The 25,911-nt window shown below is 39.5% G+C and overlaps 1 protein-coding gene across 1 annotated transcript in view; it reads left to right on the forward strand.

The window, feature by feature from the left end:
- The first annotated feature begins 419 nt into the window (after nucleotides 1-419).
- LOC111220962 (vasoactive intestinal polypeptide receptor-like) overlaps nucleotides 420-25,911 on the forward strand; it is a 46,456-nt gene continuing 20,964 nt past the window's right edge. Inside the window, exons 1-4 of the mRNA XM_022744270.1 lie at nucleotides 420-473; nucleotides 9,402-9,492; nucleotides 12,493-12,603; nucleotides 24,304-24,404. Of these exons, the coding sequence (XP_022599991.1) occupies nucleotides 420-473; nucleotides 9,402-9,492; nucleotides 12,493-12,603; nucleotides 24,304-24,404 (357 nt within the window). The remainder of the gene's footprint in view (nucleotides 474-9,401; nucleotides 9,493-12,492; nucleotides 12,604-24,303; nucleotides 24,405-25,911) is intronic.

The raw sequence follows: 25,911 nt of genomic DNA on the forward strand, positions 1-25,911 counted from the left end.
AAGGAGGAGTCGCTGATTGCACAGCAGTTAATTAGTGGCCTCTTTACTTGCACCATCCTCCTCCAACCACATTAGTCCGTCTCCAGCAGCCTTGTTTAACTCACAGTCTCCTGGGACAGGCGGTGTGGAGTTGTGAATGGGCGAAGGGGCGGGTACGGTAGCTACAGTCGAACAGATGGAGCTCTCCTCTCCTGCTGGAGGAGCGCACGCAGAATGAAGCGCAGTCCGATGGAGAGGCAGCGGCAGCAGAGGCAGCAGCAGCGCTAAACCTCACACATTTGAACACGCACGCACGCACACACGCACGCACGCGCGCGCACAGCCTCGCTTTCTTCACACAGACCGCAGCAGATTCACGGAGGAGTTTTGGCCAACATCGAGGAGTCTTCAAATAAGAAAACTCCTAAAGTAAAAACAGGATGGATGCATCACAGCTGTCCTTCCTGCTGCTGCTGTACCTTTATCTGCCAAAAGTAAGTGCCTTTTACAATGAAATTATTGTTGTTATTATTTTATCATCAAACTGAAAAAATATATTTTGTTTTATTGTTTTTAATCGTCAGTTTGCGACGAAGCAACTGCATGAAATTAAGGTTTAATAGATATTAACACAGAGAGAGCAGGATGAGCTGTTGTAAACCCTATCTATCTATCTATCTATCTATCTATCTATCTATCTATCTATCTATCTATCTATCTATCTATCTACTTTTGGCAGTAATGGATACTATGTTAAGAGGTTTAGTATTTATAGTGATATATCATCTGCTTTTTGACAAAGGTTTGCATAAGATCTAAAAAAAAACAAAACAGTGCCTATATCCGATAGTAATTTTGACTCATCTGGACTTTTCACCTGTTTAACATTTCATATCTTTTTACTTTTTTTTACAATGTTCTTAGTTCATAAGGTACATCTCATCTTAAGACGCCTGACTTTAAGAATTCAGAAACATATTTCATCCCTTTGTCTGCATCAGAGTCTGCACTTGTGAAGGTGAAGTTTCTTCCATAGCTGGCAACAATACCAGTCTGCTCTTTACTGCCAACACTAAAACATGACAAACGACACAAAGAAGTCAAACTAATTCAAATAAATCTCTTTAGACTGAGACTGTGTTCCTACAAAATCAGATTTTTATCAGAGGAATGATCCCAAATATGGCTGTGCTCAAATTCAGATTTTTTTATTTATTTAATTTTTTTTGCTTTGTTAAAAAGCAGATGTGTCTGACTTCAGCAACCCCCTTATTTTTAAAGAGTTTAATTTCCTGCTCTTTTTTTAGATGACTTGCATAATGTGAAAGATTACCACAGCTAGTAAAGATATCAACTTTAATGACAATCCGATAAATATCATTACTGATTGTGATAGTGAGACATAGACGGACAGTGCTAAGATAAACTTAATACACACAGTACTGTAAATTAGTGTCTTGTGACTACATCTAAGTATACCAGCCTCTAAAATATTTACAAGTACTGATATCTCATCCACTGCAGGGTTCACCATTATTTTTGATCGATTGTCTCGCATAGGTGATGCACAGTAAATGAACTGGACTAAATTCATGGCTGTGCAGGAAGTAGTTACTCTCTCTGGGTTTAGTTAACCGGACTGAAAGCCTTTGAGCATTGCCACTTGGTAATATGTCACCGTTCAGTGTAACTGTGCGTTTTGCTGCAGCGTATTGTGAAATGACCACTGAGAGTGCTGGATGATGTAAACTATGTGTTTTCAATTACACGTAAATCTTTTGGGGATTAAATGAACAACAAACATGGACGTACACCAAAATCCACCTGGTAGCGATATAAGCTGATTTGCCTCAGGAGTGTAGTCTTTTCATTAGGCTCAAAAAGCCCAAGTGTCATCTGCACTCATGCCTTATTTTTCAGAGATGTTTTATCTTTATTAAGAAATGTCAGAGGTGTTTTGCTGCTGTTGCTCTCACTGCACACAATTCCTGACAGGGATTTTGCCTACTTGTGCATCTTATCTCTTGTCAGGTATCTGTAATTCCAGTGATCAGGAATGACTGTTTTTGGTACAATTTAGGAAATATATGAGAGAAAATCAAAATTAATTTGACTCTAAGAAGCTTAACATTTCAGATTATGATAATGGTCGTGGCTTGGGTGGATTTTAGTCATTTGACAGTCAGCATGTCTTTCTTTAATGCATACCAGTGAAGCTCTTTCCGAGCAGAACGACTGTGAACATCTAAGTGACTATGTGAAAATTCCTTCCTCCTCTCACCTCCGACAATTCTCAGATGTCTGGCCCACCCCGAGGCTTTAAAAGATCAACCAGATACGTCATGTGTTGACATATTTTAATGGCTCTTATAGGCACCAGTGTGGAAAACATTTAACGGTTTGCCGGTGTGCTTCTGATGTGCTACAATTGTGTTTTTTCCACAGTCCGCGGTGGCTGCTTTACAATAACACACCCTGACATCACATCAATATATCTAGTGAGGAAATGTGGTGTTGAGAGGAGAACAGAAAATCCCATAAGTGGTTAAAAGTGCATGTTAGTGGTTGAATGTCACTGTTATCAGTTTAACATATTGCAGATGGGAAAGGAGGAGAAAGAATATTGAGGGTGGGAGGGGGGGCATGACTTCTCCTTGTCTCCTTCCAAACATTAAACTGATAGAAACCGAAAGAAACTTTTACACTTATTCGCTGTGCTGATTTTAGATGAGACGATCATTAACACTGATATGTAGGCCACTCTAAATCTGAAGCTGGAGGCGGAGATTGTTTATCTTAGCTTAGCTAGTTACTACAGATCATTTCAAATGGCAGCAGTTCACTGAATCAGGTTGTGCCAATAAAACTTAAGAAATTGTCTCAGCTAATAAAATTTTTTAGATAGGCTGTGTGTAAATTGGTTGCTAGAAAACAATGGTAGCGCTGTACAATTAAAATAATTAACTGAAGTTAATGTGGCACACATGCTGTAACTGCCAGAACATACACTTTAAGAGGGGTAAACAATATATTAAATTTACCTGCCTGGTAGGAATTATAGGTTTCAGAGTTATAGTAGAGGAGTTTATGCTAACCTAGCTAAGGTTATAACGGTATTTAGCGAAACACTATTGGCATGTTGTGCAATTCGAGATATGTTTTTTGAGAAATGTAATTTAAATTCTTAGTTGAGCTTTCTTAGTAAAGCTACGACTCGTCATGTTCACATTTCTGTTTGTGATAAGATCAAACAAACAACAGAGCCAGGCAAGCTGTTTCCCTCTGCATCCAGTTTTTATGCTAACTTAGCTAACTAGCTGCTAGCTGTAGTTTTTTATGATATTATATATTATTATTCAAATTATGTATAATTATTATATTCAACTTCTGGCTCTAGCTTCATAGTTAATGCACAGATTTGACCGTGGTGTTGATGTTATTATCTAACTCTTGGTGAAACATGAATAAGGACATTCCTAAAGTATTTCTTGTAGACATTTGAAGATAATTATTTCCAGATCAATTTACAGTTCTGCTCAACATTTCACACTTCCTGCGTTCATGTTTGTTTGGCTGGAAAAAGTGAAGTTAACCTTTACATCTTGTCCAATACACACATTGAGCTTTTACTGATTATTCAGCCTGAAGCGTTGGAACATGAGGTGACGGCTGATGTACACGCATGATGTAGATGTTGCTCTCCAGTGAAGTGTAGGATGGGGATAAACGCATTACTCTGCATTGTGTGGCCACACACAGACACAAGTTTCTCCTTTCCTTTCCATTTTCCTGTCAGCTCGCCTCATTTTTTATTTGATCGTTATCTTGTACACAAACGAGGCAAGACCGGCAGCCATTTCATATGAAAACAATCACTAAAAACAGCTTGCCGGCCTTTGTGGTCAACTCTGTGCTAACAAACTATCAAATCTGGCAGGTATTTATGTAACTTTTTACTCATGGAGACACTAAGTGTATGTGTGTGTCCCGGAGGCTTGGCAGAGGTCCACTTATCATCTGCATAGGGATTGTCATTTTGTCATTGCTGGTTCATTGCTCAATACAGCAATATAATAAGTATGTTTTCTGTATCTCTTACTAGCGAACACTTAACATTTGTCTCCAGCATTTTGAGTTTAGGCATAAATCAGTGTCAGGACCCCCCCCCATCTCTTGTATTTTCATAGATTAGGAAATCTAACCCAAATTCAGCCATCCCCATAAATCACATACTCTTAACCTTAACATTGTTTTGTTATCATTTGGCTCCCTCTTTGTGTATTCTGGGTTTTTTTTTTTTGTTTACCAGTGATTTGCATTTCCCAAATGCCAGAAAACACAAAAGCAATGCATATCAAATTAAACTGAAAATCTAAGTTGTTAGCTTGATTTATTTTCAGATTGAAGAAAACCCCTCAGCCTGTTCCTTAATCAGAATCAGAATCAGAAAAACTTTATTGATCCCTACAGGGAAATTGGTCTGTTACAATTGCACAACACTCAATTAGGAAAAAGGAATTAAATCAGTAAATAAAAGTGAAAACTACAAAAAAAGAAAAAAAACGAGTAATTTATACATGAACAGAAAAAATGTACAAATGCAAATGTACAAAAAGTAATGAGGTAGAATCTCTGCACCTCTTTAACATTAGCAGAAAGCAGGTCCAGGGTCCTGTCTCCTCTGGTAGTTAGCAGAGGGGGTGAACAACAATCAAGATGGCGTGTGAGTGGTTTGGACATATAGCCCCACAGCTCAATGTCGGGGATGCAGAAACCTTCCATCCTTTCTGCCTGAACCGTCTGAAAAGCTATCGATTGTAGCAAAGGGATCCCGAGTATCTTCCTGTAGGCACAACTCTGTAAAACACATAACACTGCACTAACAGGAGCCCCTCAAATTCTTCACTAGGGCTGCTAGCTTGTCCATCTTATTGTGTAGTGATCCCCTATTGCCCATGATGATAAGCGGGGGATATGCTCTTCTCCATCAGTCTGTCTGGACCCAGCTCTCTGATTCCACCTCTGCATGCTCTGTGTGTCCTCCTCCTGATGTGTGTTGTCGTGGTTGCCGTGCCTGCCAGCTTCAGTACGATCAGCTGCTCCCCCGTGTAAGCAATGCAAACGCAGAGTTCCTGCATAACATGAGAGTAGCTGAATGATAGCATTCAGAAAAGCAGCTGAATGATTAAAGTAAATCCACTACAAAAAAGAAAAAAAGGCTCTCTGTTTAGAGAGGGCGCATCTTAGTCACAAGTCACAAGTTACAAGTCACTTGTAAAAATGTAAACAACCATTACAGAAGAAGAAAGACAAAGAGTTGGAAAAATAAGAAGGAGCAGGAGCAACTGCAACAGTCTGCATTCACAGTCGGCGCATTTTTAATTTTAAGATGAATAAATTTAAATGTTCCACGAGAAGAACGTCATCTTAAAGCAAGAATATGTAACTTTTGCTGAGCAGTGGCAACCTGTTGCAGCCTCTACGGCCTCTTTATGTTTTTTCGATTTAATCTGAACTGAGCTCTGTTGATTACGAGCCAGGTTATATATTAATGAGATAATGAGCTAATGAGCAACTGTACCAATGAATAATGTATTATGTATCATTGAAGGGCTGATAAATGAAACAAAGCAATGGGAATAAAATGTATTATTTACATCTGTTCCTTTCAAGTCAAAATGTCTCCTATGAAAAAAATTGATTTCTTTGCCACTTGTTAGCAAGCACAAATAGTAGACACAGAGATACGTTAGCATTTATTTGGAGTCGTGTTTCTGACCACCTGATGAATGTAAGTCTAATATTTGCTTCCTTTTAGCTCTGTCTTTTCCATCTCCACCAACCCCTGAGGGAAATATGTTAAATGCTCCACCATGCTCACTAGCTAGTAGCTAACTTTGTCCTCCATTGGGTGATGAGTTGGTGTCCAGTGGGTCTATCAGAGGTTTTGGCTCAGAATAGCTGCCTGCTGATGGAAACAGGGTTAATGAGAGTCCTGAAACTGAATCAAAACAGTACAATTATGCATATGTGATGAAGCCCACGCCAGAATGCACCATACTGTTAAATGGAAACTGGTTGGGTCATAACAGCAGCACCATTAACATTTGGCTTAGTCATTAGAAAACATTAGTTTGTGTTGTGTTATGTTTTCTTCTTCTTGTCCTTTTTGGTTTTCACTTCCTGTTTTATTTTGGTGTGTGTCTAACCTCTCCTCTCATTCTAGATTTCCACTTCCTGCCATCATGTGTTTCCCGCTCCCGTGATTGTTGACCCCGCCCCCTAATGTGTTGCACCTGTGTCTCGTTGTCTTCCACTCCTAGTGTATTTACTCTGCGTACTCTCTGTGCCAGTTCGTCTTTGTTTGTAGTATTAAAACGTACATGCAATGTGTCCGTGCGCTATCTAGTATGTTTTCGACCAGTTTAGCCGTAGCCCGTTGGATTTGTTTGCCTGTTTTGATTGGTCACCCGTGTACCGACCTTGCCTGAGTTAAAGACCCTGCCTTGGATCACTCTGAGTCGTGCATTGTGAGTCCTTATCTTGTGGTTGTCAGTTTGTGCAGCTTTAGCTTAAGTTCTGCTGTTATAACACGGTGCTCTATAGCTAGCTCGTTAATTCTGGGAAGGCAGGGATTACAGAGAAGTCCACAGTTATGCTGCTTTGGCCTGTAAACGGCATAACGTATACATTTGTTTTGAACCTTGTTACTACTTTTGTAGAGCATTATTATATTGGAGTCATACTGGTTTGCATTCATATTGAAACGGCTATCGTCAGGATGCAGTGAGAGCTGGATAATTTAATATTTTATCATCTTTTGGCAGAACCATATTGTGGTGATATTATGGCTGTGAGGGGAGCCCAAGGGAAAGAAATTGCTGTGTGGACATCCTATCAACAAAACACACACCTTTCTTTAAAATATGTTATTAGCAAGAATAATAAAACCAAAATAATGTTGGTATTAAAACTAGGCTTCAACAAAGTGCCTCATATTTAACACCTATTGCCCATGACCAGTTAAATGATCCAGCCTTGGATGATGTTATGTTATCATTGTGTAATAAAATGAGCTACTGAAGTGTTTGTTTTCCAAGTGTGAGAAGTTATGTGAATATGTAATGTATAATAGTGGCACAAGGTTCAATGCACTGAACATGAAACAGTTTGAAAACAGTTTGTTTTATTGTTGTATTTTTAGTAGCTCTAAATAATCAGACATTTAACTTGAATAATGTAAAAGTAGCCTTGCTTGATATTATTATTATTATTATTATTATTATTATCATGATTACAATACTGATGTTAAAGTCATAGATACACCTCGTAGCAGATTATTATTATTATTATTATTATTATTATTGTGTTCTGTTTTAAGTACACTGTGATGATAAGATATTACCTTTCCCTCTGAGGGGCTTTTGGACTCGAATCCTCTCTTAAACGCTGCACTATTACGTTGGCCGACAATCAATTCCTTGGTAGTCAAAAATAAGGTTACCAGAGGGTCTGACCAACATGAGATTTCCTCCTCCATCCATGTTGCAGTGCACAGATAATGTTAGCAGATTAATCTTTTGCCTCCCGGCCAGTGCTGCTGCTATTACTTCAGGATATGTTGGATTTTCTGCTGTAATAGGTTGCAGGCAAAGACTCCTGTGAGCCATGTTCTGTGGATTATGATAGTGTCAGGACGACCTCATCCATGGGGGAGAGGGGAGTGAGTGTGGCGATGAGTTTGTGTGGAGATGGCAGTGTGGAGAAGTGGAAATAAATAACATGGAGGTAATTTGCAGTGTATGTCTGTGCATTTTTGTGTCATATTTCCATGAATGTTTTCCACCAAGAGGTCGCTAACCTCTGTGGCATGAACATGGTGCACATCACTGCGCTTGAGGTAGAGTTGTTGTGATGCCTTTACAGGTCAACAGTTGCTCATTTGGCTCTGATGATTTAAACATAGCTACAGCAGCATAGCTGTATTTTAGGAAATCAGCCACCTTTACCTTCAGCAGAGTCTTTAAAGCCCCTATGCAGGATTTGAATGTTACACAAAAATGTTCAATTATCTTAGAAATTCTTAAAATGAAATGAAATCCAGAATCTGCTGATATTTGAAATTTTTGAATAAAAATGTTTAAGGTTTCAAGTTTCCACATCAAACTTGTGTAAGTTGCATGTTGGACCGTGATTGTTTTCCAAACTTTCTATGAAGTCGCAAATTCTTCTCGTGTGTACATCATCTGCTCCTAGCCGATGTCACGATGTGTGTTAATATGACTGTGCTCTCAAATAGTCCTGCACAATTAGACATCACATACAGCGCATTATTTGTTATGTACTTACTGCTTGTTTTTAAATAATGAACACAGCTTATCTCTGAGTGTATTCTGCCTCATTACATTGAGTCATTACACCACTGCGCATATTCTCTTATTGCTTGTTGGTCTCACGCCGAGAGGAGCCGTTTGCCATAAATGGAAGTTTGGGGGGGGGGGGGGTTTGTCATGTCTGAGGTGAGCGATGCACTGCAGACTGCTTTTATAACAAAGATTTATTGTGAGCTCAACCCCGGACAAAACAGGGCATTTGTGGCTGATTGATGAGGATCATTTCTTGTTTGACAGCTCCGGGGTGGTTGGGGCTCACGAAGGGAGAATGTAAAGACATCTGCAAGGACCAATTAGAGAACATGAGTTGTACAATTGTAAATAGACAGTGGTCTTTGTGCTGCATTACTCCTCTCTCTCTGTGACCTTTTTTGCCTTTAGTCATGTAAGTGTTGTCACTTTGGTAGTAGGGTGCAGGGTGAAGCTCTTCCCTGGGAGTTCATGAATACACTCTGCCTCATGTCGACTTCTCCCCCTCTCACTCTCTCTCTCTCTCTCTCTCTCTCCTCTTTCTCTCCCTTCATCTCCACTGACCTGCTCAAGCTCCTCGCTGCTCATCTTACACATTTTCATTGACCCACCGGCTCTCCGCCAGCGGCTGTCAGCCCGCATTTTTCAGCCTTTGTTGACACAGATGAACAATCGCAGGAGATTACTCAGTGGCTCCCTTCTCCACTTCCTAATCCATTTGCATGATAGCATCTATTTGCCAGGCAAGAGGGAGCTTTGTTTGGATTTCAAACATGGAGAACATTTCTGTGTGTTTACTGTATTATTAGCCGGGGGTTGGTTCTAATAGGAAAACACAGCATGAAAAGCCGTAGTTGTAGGAATGTGATAAAGGGAAACTAAAATATTTATTAGCAATTTTTTTTTTTTCCCCTTGCAGGTCGCCACTCTACCAGCCTTGATCTCACTGGATATGAATTCTTTCACTTACCATAGATGCAATGTGATGGAAGCATATTTGATTCTTGATGCCTAAATGTGCTTTTTTTTTTTTTTTTTTTTTTTTTGCCTCTTCCACAGGTGTTATCGGTGCAGATGTGCGACGTGGTGAACGAGATCGAGCTGGAGAGAGAGCGCTGTGAGAATAGCACCTCTGGGAACGTCAGCTCAGGTCATTCTCTGAAACATTTTCCTCTCTCTGGCTGTTTAGAGTGTGCGGCGGGAAGAGGCTATTTAGAGGAAATGACAGTATGAGTAAATAAATAGTGAGGTATAAGGTAATACAGTGTGGGAGTTTATCGATAAAGCACTGTAATAGGCAAGGAAAAATACAGACTGCAGATTTACTAGAGACGTAGTTGAATTACCCTGACTTTAACCTCAGCCAGCTCTTACAATAACTTCTGGCTTCAAGGTAAAAGATCCAGCAAGTCAGTGTGAGTTGTCAGATGCTAACAACCTTGAGAGAGCAGTTCAACACACATTAGTAAATCAAGCAAAATCTTAACCATGAAACAGGGTGGGGATCAGCTTTGTGAATATTACATTTTTCCAAACCAGAAGAGAGTTTTAACCCTTATTTCTTGCATCTTTTAGACTGGGGCAAATGACACCTTTTCAGTATTTTAATTTCATACAGATTCGGGGGGGGACATCTGTTGTGTCCAAAATCATTCCCACACTCTATAGTTTACTCTACCACAGAAGTTTTCAAACAGCATCCCCATAGGGTCACTAAGAAGTACAGAGTCTTGCCTGAGGTGAAAGGCAATTAAGGTACTTTAAAGTCCATAGAGCCAGTTTCTGCAATTTGCATTAAAATTCCTTCTTCCTCCGTCTGTGAGTCATAACTCTGTCAAATCTGAACACGCAGAGGTGACACACACATATTTTTAGATTCAGTGTGACTCACACTTCCCATGCCCTTCGTCAATAAAAATCCATGAATCTGCCTAGAAATCATGGGGGGAGGGGGGGGTACTCCGTATACCTCCTGGACTTGCCTGAGAATCATCATGTTTTTAAGTTTTCTTCAGTATCAAATTCATCCGGTGACAGTTGTCTGTACATCGATTGGCACGATGCGAACCAGAACTGCTTATAGCTAATTTAGCATACATCTCCCAAATCATTATGGGAACTATAGTTACAAAATGTGTATGAAAGCATGTTTATCCCCCAAAGCAAAGTAAGACATAATAATAATAATAATAATAATAATGTAGCAGTGACAAAAGCAATTAACATGAACTTTTTTCATCATCACTGACAGGTGTTTTTTTGCACAGCAGTAATAATCATATCAACAAAATGTAAAGCATGTAGAAAGCATTGTACATGCCATGGTCACTACTTTTTTTCTTTACATAGTGGGAATGTTTGAGGGAACTATATAGTGCATCTTATAAGGTAAAATCATGAATACAACTGGATGAAGTCACATGGATTTTACCCAACACCGCCACTCAGTCATGAAAACACTTAATGATGACCTCGTTGTCTGACATGAGTATGTAAATATATAATGTATTTACAGAATGTAATGTCTTACTCTACTCTGAATGAACACGCCTCATATGCTCAATAGAATGAGACAGAATATAAATATGAAGCGAACGACAAAGTTTAGGTTTCAGTTTGTTCTCTGGCCCACTGAAGAATCTGGTTTGACCTACTTCCCGTGACCTTACGAACACAGCGAAAAACTCATCTGTTTCAACTTTGTCAGTGCTATCTCCATTTGCTCTCACTGCGGTGAAGAATCGTTGCACGAGCCGTGCATACGGCATCGTGCATTAAGAGAATATACATGAACTGCTTGCGTGGAAACAGCTTTCCTCCTTATCTCTGCAATGACCCTCATTTCTCTACTTCCCTATCTGCTTCCTCAGCAGGAAGGTAGAGGAAGCTGCTTTCAGAGGTCATGTCCCTAATAAATGAATTAGCAGTGTGTGCATTCGTGAGCACCCATACATTCACAGCCGATGGTTATACAACATATTAAATATAGAGATAGTTCAACAGAACAGACATAAAAATGAAAATGTCCTGACACCTGACACAGAAATAACTTTAGAGATTGTTGTACAGACTTGAAGAAGCTGTCTGTACTCTGACAGAAATAGTGTATAAAGTTTTTAACTGTGCCACCATTAGTTTCTGAACTTCTGGAATCTCTTTCTCAGAAATGGTCCATTGCTTGCGTTTTTGTTATTTCACACATTTCTGAACATTTGCTCAGGTGTCGTAGGTCTGTGTATGGCGCTGCTGAAATACGCTTTCAGACAGAAAGTCTTTGACTCTCATTTCAAATATAGAAAAGAGTTTAATTTCTAACAGAGTGCACAATTGTAGTATTTTAATTCCAGTTATTCCATCCGCAGCCAAATAAACTCTTGGAAAAATTATGTTCTGCTAATCTATGGCATGTGTGTGTTCATGCCTCAGTATACACTTTGTCAGAGGAGAAAAAACAACCAGTGATGGTGGTGATGCAGGATTCACTTTTTAGTCAGATGTTTATGGAAGAGAACTGAGATGACTGAAAGCATAACCAGAATAAGATTAAAGAGTAATTACGCACAAAAAAGTTTGAGGAGTTAAATGGGTGGAAATACACAACAGTTACTGAACGTTTCTGTTTAGAAATACAAGGAGAAGGAGAGTTCATTCTCTTGTCCTTTTTGTCATTGTTTGGAACAGGGTTTAGAGAAATGACAAACTACCTGATTATGTATTGATTTTTTTTTATTTATTTTTTTTTTAAATCAATACATTCTACATCTTTCTATCCAGACAGCGAAGATATGAGTCTCTAAATGTCTTGGATTTAAAGCAGATTGAATCACCTGAGATTTTTTTTTTTTTTTTTTTTTTGGCGTCCCTAATATTGAAATGTCTGCAGCATTAAAACACTGTAATTCTGTTTGACCAAATTTGATTAAATAATAGTTTTCTGAATTTAAAGGAGAAAAAAAAAAAAAAAAAGCAGCCACTAAAATCACTGATTGTCCTGAACTGTGCTGAGCAGTCGCTGCACAGCACACACAGTGATTGTGTTTGGGTGTCATGTTAAGCACGCATGATTTCATTTTGTCAATCGAAGTGCTCGTCTGCGTGCGCGTATGTCATAATATGATGCCATGTTAATGGTATTGTCTCTTCGTGGCAGGTTGCCAAGGCACGTGGGATATCATCGCCTGTTGGCCTTCAGCCAGTGTCGGAGAGGTGGTAACAATAACCTGCCCCACGTACTTCAGTTACTTCAGTGACCAGCACAAAGGTGAGAACATCCTACTTCAGTTAATGTAAATATAAAAATACTGTCCATGTCAAGTATCGTCTCTGTAAGAGAAAAACTTAACTTATTTAAATGTCATGTTAGTCATGCTGTTTTAATGGAATTAATTTATTTTGTGGCCTACACACGCCAAAACTGGACCATTTTTGCCACCAGCTCATTTATATACATATATTTTTTCCATTAGTTTGTATTTTTCTTGCTGTGACTATTTTGATATTGAAAAGGGTATTTGCATACAGTCAGGCCTTTGGGCAGATACTGACGATGAAATGTGTTACTGGCATGCAAATGGACATTTAAAGTCACCAAACTGGTGGTTTCACCATCACCGCCTGTGGACATGAGAAAATTATGAGAAACCCTGCAGAAGGCCCAAGGCAAACAAGTCAGAGAAATATTGATTGATTCATGAGCCTCATAAAAAGCTTCATTACAACATTGTTATTTACAGGACTAATCCGTAAAATCGTCCCCATGTCTGTTGTGTTCGTAGCAAGAGGAACGGACTTTTCTCCCACACTCTCTCCCAGTGGTTTTAACAGCACTGCCTTACAGACAATGCTCTTGAACAATTTTATCTATAATAGCGTTGACCCTGTGAACATGTGGTGCATTAAAAACATGTTTCAGGTGGAGGAGGGGAGGGGGTGTTCTCCAGGTGCCTCAAACCCAGGATCAAAGTTTATCCAGGTTACTGTAAACAGTATGTAGTGTTTACACGAGCCAAATGAAAGAGCAGATTTAAACTGCGCATGTAAACTCAGTCACAGATTACTGTGCGGGTCTGAGAAAACAAGCAGGAATCCAGGTCATCCTCTAACCTTTGTTTTGGAACGAGCTCAGAGACGGCTGATGGGGGAGGAAGAGAGACGTTCCACCAACATAAGATAAGAAAGAGAAACATCACTGAATTTTGTGTTTTGTTCATTTGGTTCGTTTTGTTCATGATTATGAGAAAATGGGCCTCCGTCGAATATAGGAGCCACAGACTGAAAAGCTGTGTGTTTTTGTGCTGGTTTTGAACCCTTGTGGTTCTTTGTGTCCCTTTTTGTTAGTTTAAGATCTTTCTGGTTGTTTTGTATCTTTTGTGGTAATTTTTTGTCTCTTTGTATTAATTTTGTGTTTGTTTTTGGTTCATTTGTGTCCTTTTGTACTTGTTTTAATCTCTTTTCAGTTTGTGTGTCTGTGCTATTTGTGTTTATCTGTGTTTCTTTGTAGTAGTTTTGCATATCTGATCATTTTGCATCTCTTTACGCTTGTTTTGTCTTTCTTTTTTTTTTTTTTGTCGTTTTGCATTTATCTTTTTAATTCATTTGGAGCCTCTTTCTAGTTGTTTTATGTATTTCTATTGTAGTTTTGCATCTCTGTGGTGCCTGTGGCCCCTTTTGTGGTTGTTTTGTGTTTCTTTGGGATCATTTTGCATCTCTTCTTAGTTTTTTGTGTCTCTTAATCGAGCTGTATGATTTTCAAACAAGAAACAGTCACTTGATAAAGAGGCTGTGGCTCAGTGGCTCCTTGACATCTCTGGGGTCTGTAGTCGGTGGGTCCGTTCAGTAATACAGCCATGGTTTAATTCATTGAATCAGCTTTTGTCTCTCAACCAGGAACCAAGGTTTTCGACTTTTGGCCTCAAAAAAGTAAATGTTACTTCATTGACAGGGTTTTATTTTCTTCCTGACCTATTTTAGCTCAGTGATCCTTTGTTTAAAAACTGGTGCTCAACGTTGTGTTTTTGCTATCTTCTGATGTCTGATTCGGAGTCCTTCTGTCTTGGATGCATGTCTGCCGTTCACTTTCTTTTCTTTCAAAACCGCGTGTCCTTGTTTAACGCCCTCACCACATCAGCTCCTCTGCTGCCTGTAAATTCTCGGGGACCTTCAAAGTTGCTCAATACCTGCACTATCAGAACTTCAGTCCTGACTCAACAAACTGGGTCTTATTTCCTGACTCATTGGCTACCTTTTTAAATCATAAAAATAAAATGTCTGACATTGTCACCACCAGTTTGTTTTAAATGGTGATTTGACACTGATTATCTCTAATGTTGCGTTGCTGTCTATGTCTACAGAACATTTCATGTATGTAGTATTTTTCCCACGTCCCCGTCGGTGATGTCGCTTTTAGAAACATCACTGCGCATGACCACCTGCGACCTCTAGCCTATCTGACCTATCAGAAAATGTCCCCTTATGAAATCGTACACAACACATTAATGGATCCTTCAATATAGGACACTTTATACTTTCCTTTTTTTCAAAGTTTAAGCAAACAAGATATATGTTAAATGAGTTTGTTTTTCACGTTCAGACAGAGCCGAGCTAGCTGTAGCTGTCCCCTGTTTCCAGCCTTCTTACCAAGCTGAGTTAAACTAACTATTCTGTTTTTGATATTTAACTTTGCACCACCTTTCTCAGACCAGCGCTGCTCTTCTTGATGAACTTTAATGCTTGTGTTGACCTGGTGCTCCTGAACCCTGGTATCAGTATCTTTGACTCGGCCTGAGTCGGACCATGGGCCTCGTGAGTTGTGGGGTCCCTTAGTGTCCCAGCCTCATTTGTATCCGCTCAGTCTATTCTCCTTTTCCTTCTCTTATTTTACTTACTTTTCCAAGGGTCAAATAATCCTGAGGTGTAAGATCTGAATAGATACTCAAAAAAAAAAAAAAAAAAACCATGCAGCTTGAACATTTACCGTATTGAAGACATCAAATGTTTGATTGTGCGACGTTTCATTTATTGAGCTGATGGGGGGGGAAAGGAAGAATGCCATCTTGATACATCAGACCTATTATTCCTCTGTGACCTCCAGACCGGTGCTCACTTACTGGCCACAAAGCCAATTTCAGGAGGTGAAGTCGGCTTTGTGGCCGCTGACTCTAAAACAGAGCATCACTATATCTCAACTTTTGTCAGTTTTAAACATTATTTAGATATTTCATCTTTTGGTAATACTATTCTGATCTTGTACATCAATTAGAAGTTTTTATAGTCACTAACTTTGTGCTGCACTTTGATCAACTTGCGTTTAATGTTTTTTTTATAGTTTAATGAGGCTCAATCTACAATATGAGCAAAAGCCAGAGTTAATGACATCCATGAATATAAACTTTTTTTGACATGCTTTGCAAAAGATTTTTTTTTTTTCTTCTTATTTGACTCAAATATTGAGTTATTAAATTAAACACGCATCACAGCAGGGTACATGGTGGTTCAGATCAGCATGAGCACCAGTTTGGATGGTGTGGATTTGGTTTTCTGTGATGTTCCCTGACCCAAACCTCTCCTTCAGATCCTTTTTTTTTTTTTCTTCCCCTCAGAGTCATTTTCAAATCAGTGCTGATGGATATCCATTTCTTCTTTTCAACACCTCTGGGCTTTTTACCTCCCGCGTTTTACCTGCTCCTCTTGTGCTCCAGCCTGTATGACCCAGCCAGTCAGTGTTCATTTTTGCCCCCTGACTGAGAGATGTGCTAATATCTGACTATTGACAGCACCGCTGGGCACAAGAAGATGGGGCTTTTACTGCTGGGTAACCAGTAACACACTGATAGATATTACCTCATCGTAAGACATATTCTGTATGTACAGACCATATACAAACCCTCCAATGAGATGAATAACACAGCAACTTTGTTAGTAATCTGACAGTTCAAAAGGATTTCAGCAGGTTTTCACTGATAAAAGGGCATATTTGGGAAAAGACCAAAGCCTCACATTAGTTTCTGACTTGGTGTGAATGTAAATGTATAAATCCCTTCCCTGTGTGCAGCCCTTTTCCCCTCACGCTCTGTTTTAACATTTGCTGGTTCCCACATCAATTATATCAAGATACTATTTCATCCATCTCAAGATATAATAAAAAAATAAAAAATGGTTCATTAATCCTCAGTTTCTCCCTACTGCCATTTGTAGCTCTTTACCTGAGCAACTTTTATTGTTTTTCTTTGACTCTTGCATTACTGTTTCCATTTTCATGGTTTAACTTTAAGCTTATACCAAAGCTGAAGAATACATACTTGAAATGTTGTTTCTTTAACCCGTACGTAAATGGAAGTGAAAACAGTAATGTATGGTTTTAAGTGGAGGGTAGAGTTGGAGTTTTAGATTTGTTATCTTCAGAAAAAAATACTCTTTCAAGCTAAGCTAAGCTAACAAGCTTAATATTGAAAGGACTTGAGAGGGATATTGATTTTCTCATTCTTGGCAAGAAAGTGAATGAGTGTATTTCTTTAATGTGCTGTAAAGGATAATTAAGAGTAAATCTAGATGAGCTTGTAATTTATTCTCTAATTACTTCCAGTGTTGTGATTAAAACAGGATTGGATGGCTGGAAGGATACGGCCTTGTTTTGGCTCTTAAACCGACACTTCTCATGCTGACATCATTTGTCACAAAGTCTCTAAAGTTTCAACCACAACTTTCAATACATTTTTTTTCCTGTTAACTACAACTAAAAGTGGGTGCACTTTTACTTTGCATATATTGTGGGTGTGAAAAAAGCCAGTCCATCACCTCTTAAACAGCCAGTAAAATTACAAACATGGTCTCTATCCATGTGTGAATTTTTTCTCTCTCCCTCTCTCTGGGAGTAATGATGCACTCATACAGGCTTTATCACCTAAATGTGACACTTCAAAGATGGAGGATGCACTTAAAACCCCACACGTACCGATGGCAGGATGACGGCAAAAAAAAAACAAACAAAAAAAAACTTCTTTTAATGCTTTGAATGGACATGTGAGATTAAGATAGACCACCACTGACAATATCTTAGAATTTGGTAAAAATGTCATCGAATAACTTTTACAATTCTTTAACAATTCACCTAAATACCTTCTCTCTCTTTCTGTTTTGTGTTTTTTATGCGTCTGCAACAGTCAGGGCTAGAGGCATTATGTTTTCAGGTTGTCCGTCTGTCCATCCCATTCTCCTGAACGTGACATCTCAGTAATGCCTCGAGGGAATTTTTTTTTTCAAATTTGGCAGAAATATTTATTCGGACTCGAAGATGAACTGATTAGGATTTGGTGGTCAAAGGTCAAAGATCAAGGTCACAGTGACCTCACGAAACACGTTTTCGGCCTCTTGTAGTTTTGTCTGGGTGAAGGGAGAGATGTGAGGGGTAAGCTGCAGGATGCATCTAAATCTACGCGTCTTCTCAAAGTCACAATTCAGTCAAATCAGAACAGACGTGTTTTTTTTGTTTGTTTTTTTTTAGATTCAGTGTGACTTACACTTTTCCTCTGATTTGTGTTGCAAATAAACGTCCATAAATCTGCTTTTAAAGAAAAGAAATTTATAAAAAGACTTTCCTCATGACTCCAGAACTCCCCTAAGAATCATCATGTTTTTAAGTTTCCTGTTGTGTAGTGAAGTAATCCAGTGATAATTGTCTGTACATCCATGTGCACATTGCAAATAAGACCTGCTAGTAGCTAATTTGGCAAACTTTTTAATGGTGCCAATTTGCCAAAGTGTAAACTAATGTAGGCTCAAAAAAAAAAAACAGGACTCAAATTGTTCCCCATCGCAAACTTGACACCATGGCAACACTGCACTTCCTCTATGTGGAAGAGTGATTTGAAAGTAATAAAGAACTACATTTGATTTTATTCTGTTACAGGGTTTTGTTCATTTTTAAATTGAAGTCAGGATTGCCTTGAAAATTTTCACTCAGACTCTTTCAACTTGAGTCATATATAAATGAATCATATGAATTTCCCCAAATTTCAGCTCCACTTTCAGCAGGTTTTTGATGTAGTTAAAACCTATTCCTCTTTAATGTACATTTCACCTTGTCATCGCCACATAGGATGTTTTGGATTTTAATATCTTACTTTTTTTTTTTTAAAGCTGTCATATGTAACTCCATCCTGAAAAATTTTGCAGGTGTTGCAGATGAAGCCAAAACTTCAGTAGTTACACATGAACTTTACTTTGAAACCAGCCGAGTTTTTGTCAGACTAGGTGAAGTGGGTGTCTGCAAATTGAGGCAAATGTCACTTTGTAATGAAAAGCTTCACTAACTCTTCCTTTCCTCACTTTCATACACACCGAGAGTACAAAATATTCATGACCTTTTCCCGATATTGAGTCGCGGCTCCTTTCGCTCACTCCACCTCTCCGCTGTCTCTCTGAGATTTAAAATATTATTGACTTTTTATTTATTTTATTTTTTTTTCATCTGCATCTCATCCTTTGTGATTGCTTTGCCTTTGATAAGTAAAATCAATAAGGAGTAATAGCTTTTACCTTGATTCACCTCTGATTCATCTCTGTGTTATATGAAAAGAAGTTTTTTCTTTTCAGACCTTCACAACAGCTTTTTTTGTATTAAGCAGCGATGGTACCAGTTTACTCGGTGCTCCTGTCCTCTGGGATATGGGTTCGTCCCGCTGCACTCCAAGATCATTATAACCACCGCCGCTCATGAGGCTTGTTCCACTGAGGTAGCCAGCCACACACACGCACACACACACACACACACACACACACACACACACACACACACACACACACACACACACACACTCTCTAAGTGAGAAAGATTACAGCAGGGAGGACACACACCTTCTAGACTCCCATTCATGTAATGCATTTTGAAACTGTCACCAACAAGATGGATGGGTACTTTTGTTTACCTGCTATGACCTCAACTGTTCTGTCTTTTTTCTGTCTCCCTTGTCAACCTTTTTAATAATCATAACAGTTTAATTTTGCTGTGATTTCCTTCTGAACTCTGCTGAATTTCAACATTTAAACTGTGCAAACATGTGTCTTTAACATGCTGTAGAAAGGGTCAATACACCAAAACCGAAACATGAAGTGTAGATTACTTCTTTAGCATGAGAACAGTCAGCCAGACATTATTTCTGTGCCACTCTGCAACGAGTGGATGTTTTTCTTTACCAGTCCACTTCTACGCACACGTCACGGCAATTAATCTTTCGCTGTGAGAGATGACTACGAATAAATGCTCATGTAGATGATTATGCACTTTGCAGCTACAATCATGCACAAAACGCAGCACTACATTCAAGTAGAAATCAGAAACAGAAAAAGCCAATATTGCTCTTGTCATGATTCCATTCCTAAACCTTTTATCTTTAAAGTTTCTTCTGTATTAAAGTAAAAAGTGAACGCCAGACTATCAGGCATGGGCCCCACAGCTTTATCCTTTGTGCAGATTGAGACTGTTAAGTGTGTGACTTGACCACTGTTCGTATCTCATCTTCAACCAGCCGCCACATTGGTTTCTTTTTACCACGACCTTCATCTTTTTCTAACCATAACTCCTTAATCGCAAGGCATCATGGTGGCAGATCAATTCGCCAGCTGTGATAGTCTTTATTTTCTTGTTTTAGTTTTGAGGATTTGATTTCATAGTTGCCGCTCGATTTCTCTGAAAGAATTTGTGTATGTTTAGATACAAGCAGCTCCAGTAGTACAGAAGGGGGTGAGGGGTGTTGCCTGGCCCTGTTCTTCTGCGGCAGCACCAAATCACAACATGCAATCGTGGACAACTGTCAGCATTGGCAAGGCGAGAGAATCTGACAGGGCGCAGGTGTTTTTAAAAAGAACCAATGGCATCTGGCTTGATAAAGCGGTTACCATCACGCCTGGAGGACAGGTCGCCAGCGCTGGGTGTGGCAGCCTTCCCGCTACCTGAACGGCTGCGGCAGACGTCACAGTAGCATCATCAGAAGTGACTTGGACTTTTAAAGCTGTGGAATTCACATTTAGTCAAATATCTGACTTGTTGGAAGTTTTGTGACAGATCCCTCCGAGCCACTTCTCTGCACCCATGTGTGGAAATGCCTACAGGACGTATACTGTGTTTTCAAGATGTCTGAAGTATCCGGTAACAGTGAAGTTATAGGGAGATTGGTGGCTGCTAGGATAGAGTGACTGAACGAGTGCTCTGTGAATTTCTGGAAACCTGTTGTGAAGATAAACTGCTCCATAAAATCTCAATAATGGAAAAGGAGGCTCAGTAAAGGTTTGATGGTATTACCCCCTGTGAAGACAGGGCTGTTAACAAGAATGACACACTGTGCATGCAAATAGTGCAGGAATTTACCCTCAAACTCAAGGCAAATAAATTGAGACGACAACAGCTTGAGGTTAACTCCTCTGCAGAGATGTACAGACATGGACTGAGACTGTAGCTCAGGGATAAATCTTTCTAAATCCACAACTTCACAAACAAAAGTAAAACTTCATTTTATCTGGTTTAGCTCTTATTTTCTTTTTCTTTTTTCTCCTTTTATTCTGTCTTCCTTCCTCTCTGACTCACTCTGAGTCTCAGACACACAAATGGGCTCTGATGGCAGGTTGATACGTCTGCTGAGGTTCCACCATTTTGACATTTCCAGGTTAAGAGGACACTTGTAAAGTCTGACTGATATGACCTGGGGGAGCAACATGAAATGACATCCGTCTGTCTCATGTATTTTATCACATCTATGTTTTATAATTGATCTATTAATCTAATCTCGTCTCTGTGCATCAGATGACCTTATGGTAAATTTACATGTCATCAGTATCTGAAATGACGGCCTTAACTGAAAACTTCACAGGCGGGGCGTGTTAATGGTTCCTCTGAACTAGTTCTTAACACTCGCCGGCCATGCCAGACATCAAAAGCGCTTGTAGTTATTTCAAAAGGCAAAGTGAAAAACTCCCACACTTTGACCCTGGTGCTACTTTAGGTGTGTTTTGGTCTGCACCGAACTCAATCATCAAACCACCTTGACAAATTATACGTCGTCTGAAAGCTCTAAATTTCCTGATTCCTTCTGTGCAAAGCGTTTTAGACTTAGGTGAAATGTCAGAGAATCACCAAACATCATCATATGAAATTTTAAATGTGACCAATACTTTGGTTTGAAATCAAATACCTTTTATCTTTAGTGCTAATTAGCAAATGTTAGCATGCTAAAAAGCTAAGTTACAGTAGTAAACGTGGTAAATATCACACCCGCTAAACATCAGAATGCTAGCATTTAGCTCAAAGCTCTGCTGTGTTTAAGAACAGCCTCATAGAGGAGCAAGCATGGCTGTATACTCTTTTTTTTTTTTTTTTCCAACTAAATATCATTTCATCACTCAACTCTTTGACATATTGTCTGATCTCAAAGTCGGCACCAAACCGGGAGCACCTGCAGTACTGCTGAGGGAAACGTCCAGGTATCCGAACACTTTAGTTTCCAAGTGTCTTTTTTTGCACTTATTGAGTTTTTCAGGCAGACACTGACAAATATGCAATATCCAAAAAAAAAAATCAATATCCAACAAGCTGATGCCACTCCTGTGCAACACCAACTTTATTTGTCTAATCTGAAAACATGTCCGTCATCACTCATGCTACACATGCAATCAATCAAGTGCCTCACCTGAATCATAAGGGTTTGCAGGCGCAGCCTGTATCTCGGCGCACTGCTGGATATGCTGCAGTCGACACTGACTGTTTTTTCACAGAGATGACCAGACAAAAACAAACAGGGATGTTTATTGTGAGAGATAATTACAAAAAAAAATGATGTTTGTCCTCTGCTGGTTATTTGCTAAGGGCACATTAATTCACCGCAGGAATGACCGGAGGTTTACTGCACTGTACTTTTAGGTTAGAGTTACCACTGAGCATGCACCCTGTGTGAAAAGACGTGTTGTCCCAGGTGACCGTGACTCAGCATGGCAGGGTCATTTTTTTTCCTCTGCAAATGGCTTGATGCTGTGGCCAATGACAGAGCTCCTCTTCTGCTTTTTTTTTTTTTTTTTGTTACACATGAGAGAATCTTGCTGCTTGAATCAGGAGCCGCATCATTTAGGACTTAATTTGATGAAATGCTCCTCCTGCATGAGAATGCACAGACTAAGCTGTTAGCAGTAGTAATGGGGCTCTCGGAGGTGGCAGTCTTCTGCTCTTCTCTGTCATTTGTGGATACAATATTGTGGCTTCGTCTCTGCCTGAGTAAAGAAATTATAAGAACAAAAGAAAAAAGCTCATAGAAAAAATGTAGCAAGATTGTCAACTAAAGAGTAAAAGACAAAAATTATTGAATGGTAACGTTAGAAATGTAGATGTTGAATAGTTTTTCAGTTTTTTGTAGTTGTTGATTTCTCCAATACTTCAGTTTATGACTTAATACTAATGACATTCCCATCGACTTCAGCTGCACTTTGTGGTTAATGTTTACCTGCCTATACCTGGTCCAGAGAGTACTTACAGAGACATGCTGCTGTGCACATGAAAACAAAGACTCGAGCACTAAAATGATTAAGTCTGTTCAAATATTCTATCAAGAAGATTTGTCCGTCTGTGAAACAGCCTTGAATTCAAGTGCAGTGACTTTGCTATCAGGTGCTTTTTTTTTTTCTTTTTTTTTCCTCCTCCTTCCTCCCCCTGTCTTCCCTTCCGCAATATTCTGCAATGCAGAAATAAATCTGTTGAAAAGAATGGTAGCATACCATTCAGACTACAAATGAACACAGAGTCCAAGGGCCTGAAAGATGACTTCACATCTACTTTACTCAATGTTTCATTCAGGAGCCTCAGGAGAATTCAGCCCACGCCTTCCTACAGCACCACCTCCAAAAACCTCTGAAAAGTTCTTTGGTGACAGCAGAGGAAAGTGCAGGATGTTGGTTTAATGATACTGAAGCTGGGTGTGTGTGTGTGTGTGTGTGTGCGTGTGCGTGTGCGTGTGTGCGTGTGCGTGTGCGTGTGCGTGTGTGTGCGTGCAGCAAACCTACACATCCATGAAAGTGTGTTTAGTTAATAGAGGAAGGTATTTAGGATAAAATGAGAGGAGGAGATAAGGGAGAATTCACATCATCCCAGCATGATGCTCAAATACAGCCACAACAGAGATTAAAAAAAACATGACATTTCAATCACATGACCTTTTCTCTGACTGAGCAAATACCGACCTCCTACTGGACGTTCTTTCCCCCACTGCTCATTACCTGCATATGATAACATTTGGTCCTAATTGGCTACATTTACACGCACAGAGCAACTTAGCTGTCGGTCACATTGTGGTTAAGGTCTCATTCCGGTTAAGCTATTTACATGAACCTTTGATGCCCCGCAAATGAATAAACCATGAATAAATCCCATGAATAAACCAAATATCGGACTATTTCTGGTGCTCTTTTCACAGAGCATTTCAGCTGCAATTAAGTACAAACAGTCTTTTTTAGGTTTAGAAATATAGCAGGTTATTTCTAATGCTGGGGAAATTATATGAACAGTATGTTTTATAATACTGTATTTGACAACCTATGTTTTTAGCAATTTTTTTATATATATATATATATATATATATATCCTATCTTATTAATGTAACATATTGAGCAGTGATGTACAAGTAGACAAGATGGGGTTCAGAATGTCAGCGTCTGTAACAGCCAAGTGCTTTTCTGCAGGCACAGGTAATGCACAAGTCAATAACGGCTCACATTAGTGGGAGAGAGTCGCACGGTGGTTTCTGGAGCTTGTGGTCTTCTAGCTGTTTGCAGTGACCTAACCAATGTATGAGGTCAGTTTCAAAGTCACAGTATGTCACACAGATCATGGAGTGTTGCGTCAATTTTAAATTAAACTGGTGAGGAGATAAAAGAGAAATCTACAGCCTGGGTGGCCCGGGTGACCTCTCTATGTCATCTGTGTCTCCAGGTAATCTCTCCAAAACCTGCACAGCAAACGGCTGGACTGAGATGAGGCCTATTGACATTGCAGTGAACTGTGGATACAATCTCAACAGCACTAGCGACGATGTAAGTAAACCGCCATAGTCTATAAGAGGCAGCGGGACAGATACCTGATGGTCCTACAGTGACACAGTGGGAAACCAAATGAAGAGCCAGTGGGCAGGAAGGATGGGACGAGAATGTCTTTATTTTTCTCGGTGGGTGGGTGTAGTCGGGTCTATCAGAAAAGTGGCTTTACTGATTGTTGGTTTCACGACTCAAGTGTTCCCTCGTGTTTTTTCTGTGCCTTCTTTCTATCCTTTTTGTTGTGTTTTTCTCATGAATCCCCTCAACTGGCTTTGTGACATGACTTGATGTACCAACAATCTAAAACAGTTTGAATGTCCATATTAGGGCTTCAAATGAGGGAAACTCAAGAAATCTGTTGAGTTTTATTAAAGGAATACTTTACTAAGACATTTTGCTTATTGGCTTTCTTGCCAAGAGATAGAGGAAATACTGCTCTCCTCTGTGTTTGAAGAATGGAGCTGGAGCTACCTTGCGATTAGCCTAGCCTAGCTTAACATTAAGACTGGAAGCAGGGGAAAACGGCAGCTACGTTAGCTGTGTCCCCCTTGCCTCTATGCTAGGCTAAGCTAATCGTCTGCTATATCTGCACTTTAACCTGCAATAGCTGTGGAAATTTTTTTCATCGATTTGGAGAAAGTGCAAGCAAGCTGTAAACACAATTTTAAACATAATAAACACATTAGCATTTATTCTGAGGTGCGTTACTGGTCACCTGACTTTTTAACTCTGATTTTGGTCTCCAGTAACTATCTTATCTGGCTCTTAAACCTCTGAATGCCACACTATGTCATTAGCTAGTGGCTAACCTGGCAGTGAGGACAGAGTCGTGATAAGTATGTGTGGGTTTGTAACTGTGGCCGCTCCCTTTCACATTACACATAATTATTTATTGCAGTGTTAACTATCCACTTGAACCCACCGACAGGCGAGTGATAGCATAATTGAACTCTCGACATGAAGGTTAATTAATGAATTTCCACACTGTTGAACTATTCCTTTAAGATCTTATACAAAGAATCCATGACCCTAAAAGAAAAAATAAACTAACTTCATTGAAAGTGAATGTACCAGTAGGCTAAGTCAACATCCTTCTTTATCCGCTGTAGCAGGCACATGTCTTTGAAGCACAACACACTTGATTTTCATTGACAAGGCCGGGTCAGTTAGTAATTCCTGCCTCTGTTATCAGGCATTATGAGTCATTAGAGGTTATTCATGTTGCCTTCAGGGACAGGAAGGGAATAAATACATCAAATGTTGGTCTTATTTTGTTTAGTTTAAATGCAGAGAGAGCTAATCTTGTCTGTGTTGACGAAAGTGGAGCAGGGTGAAGAGTGGATGTGCAGTACAGGGTGGTAAAAGCCTTCTTGGTGGGCATTCTGCTCTCAGATCCACGGAAGCAGGAAGTCAAGAGGGACCTGGCTGCTGAAGTACTCTAAAAGGAATTTGCTGTCCATCTTTCTGCATACTTGATAAGTCCATGTGCCACAGGATTCAGAGCTCT

Source organism: Seriola dumerili, unplaced genomic scaffold, assembly GCF_002260705.1.
Source record: "Seriola dumerili isolate Sdu_G_001 unplaced genomic scaffold, Sdu_1.0 BDQW01000079.1, whole genome shotgun sequence".
In the NCBI taxonomy this organism is placed as follows: domain Eukaryota; kingdom Metazoa; phylum Chordata; class Actinopteri; order Carangiformes; family Carangidae; genus Seriola; species Seriola dumerili.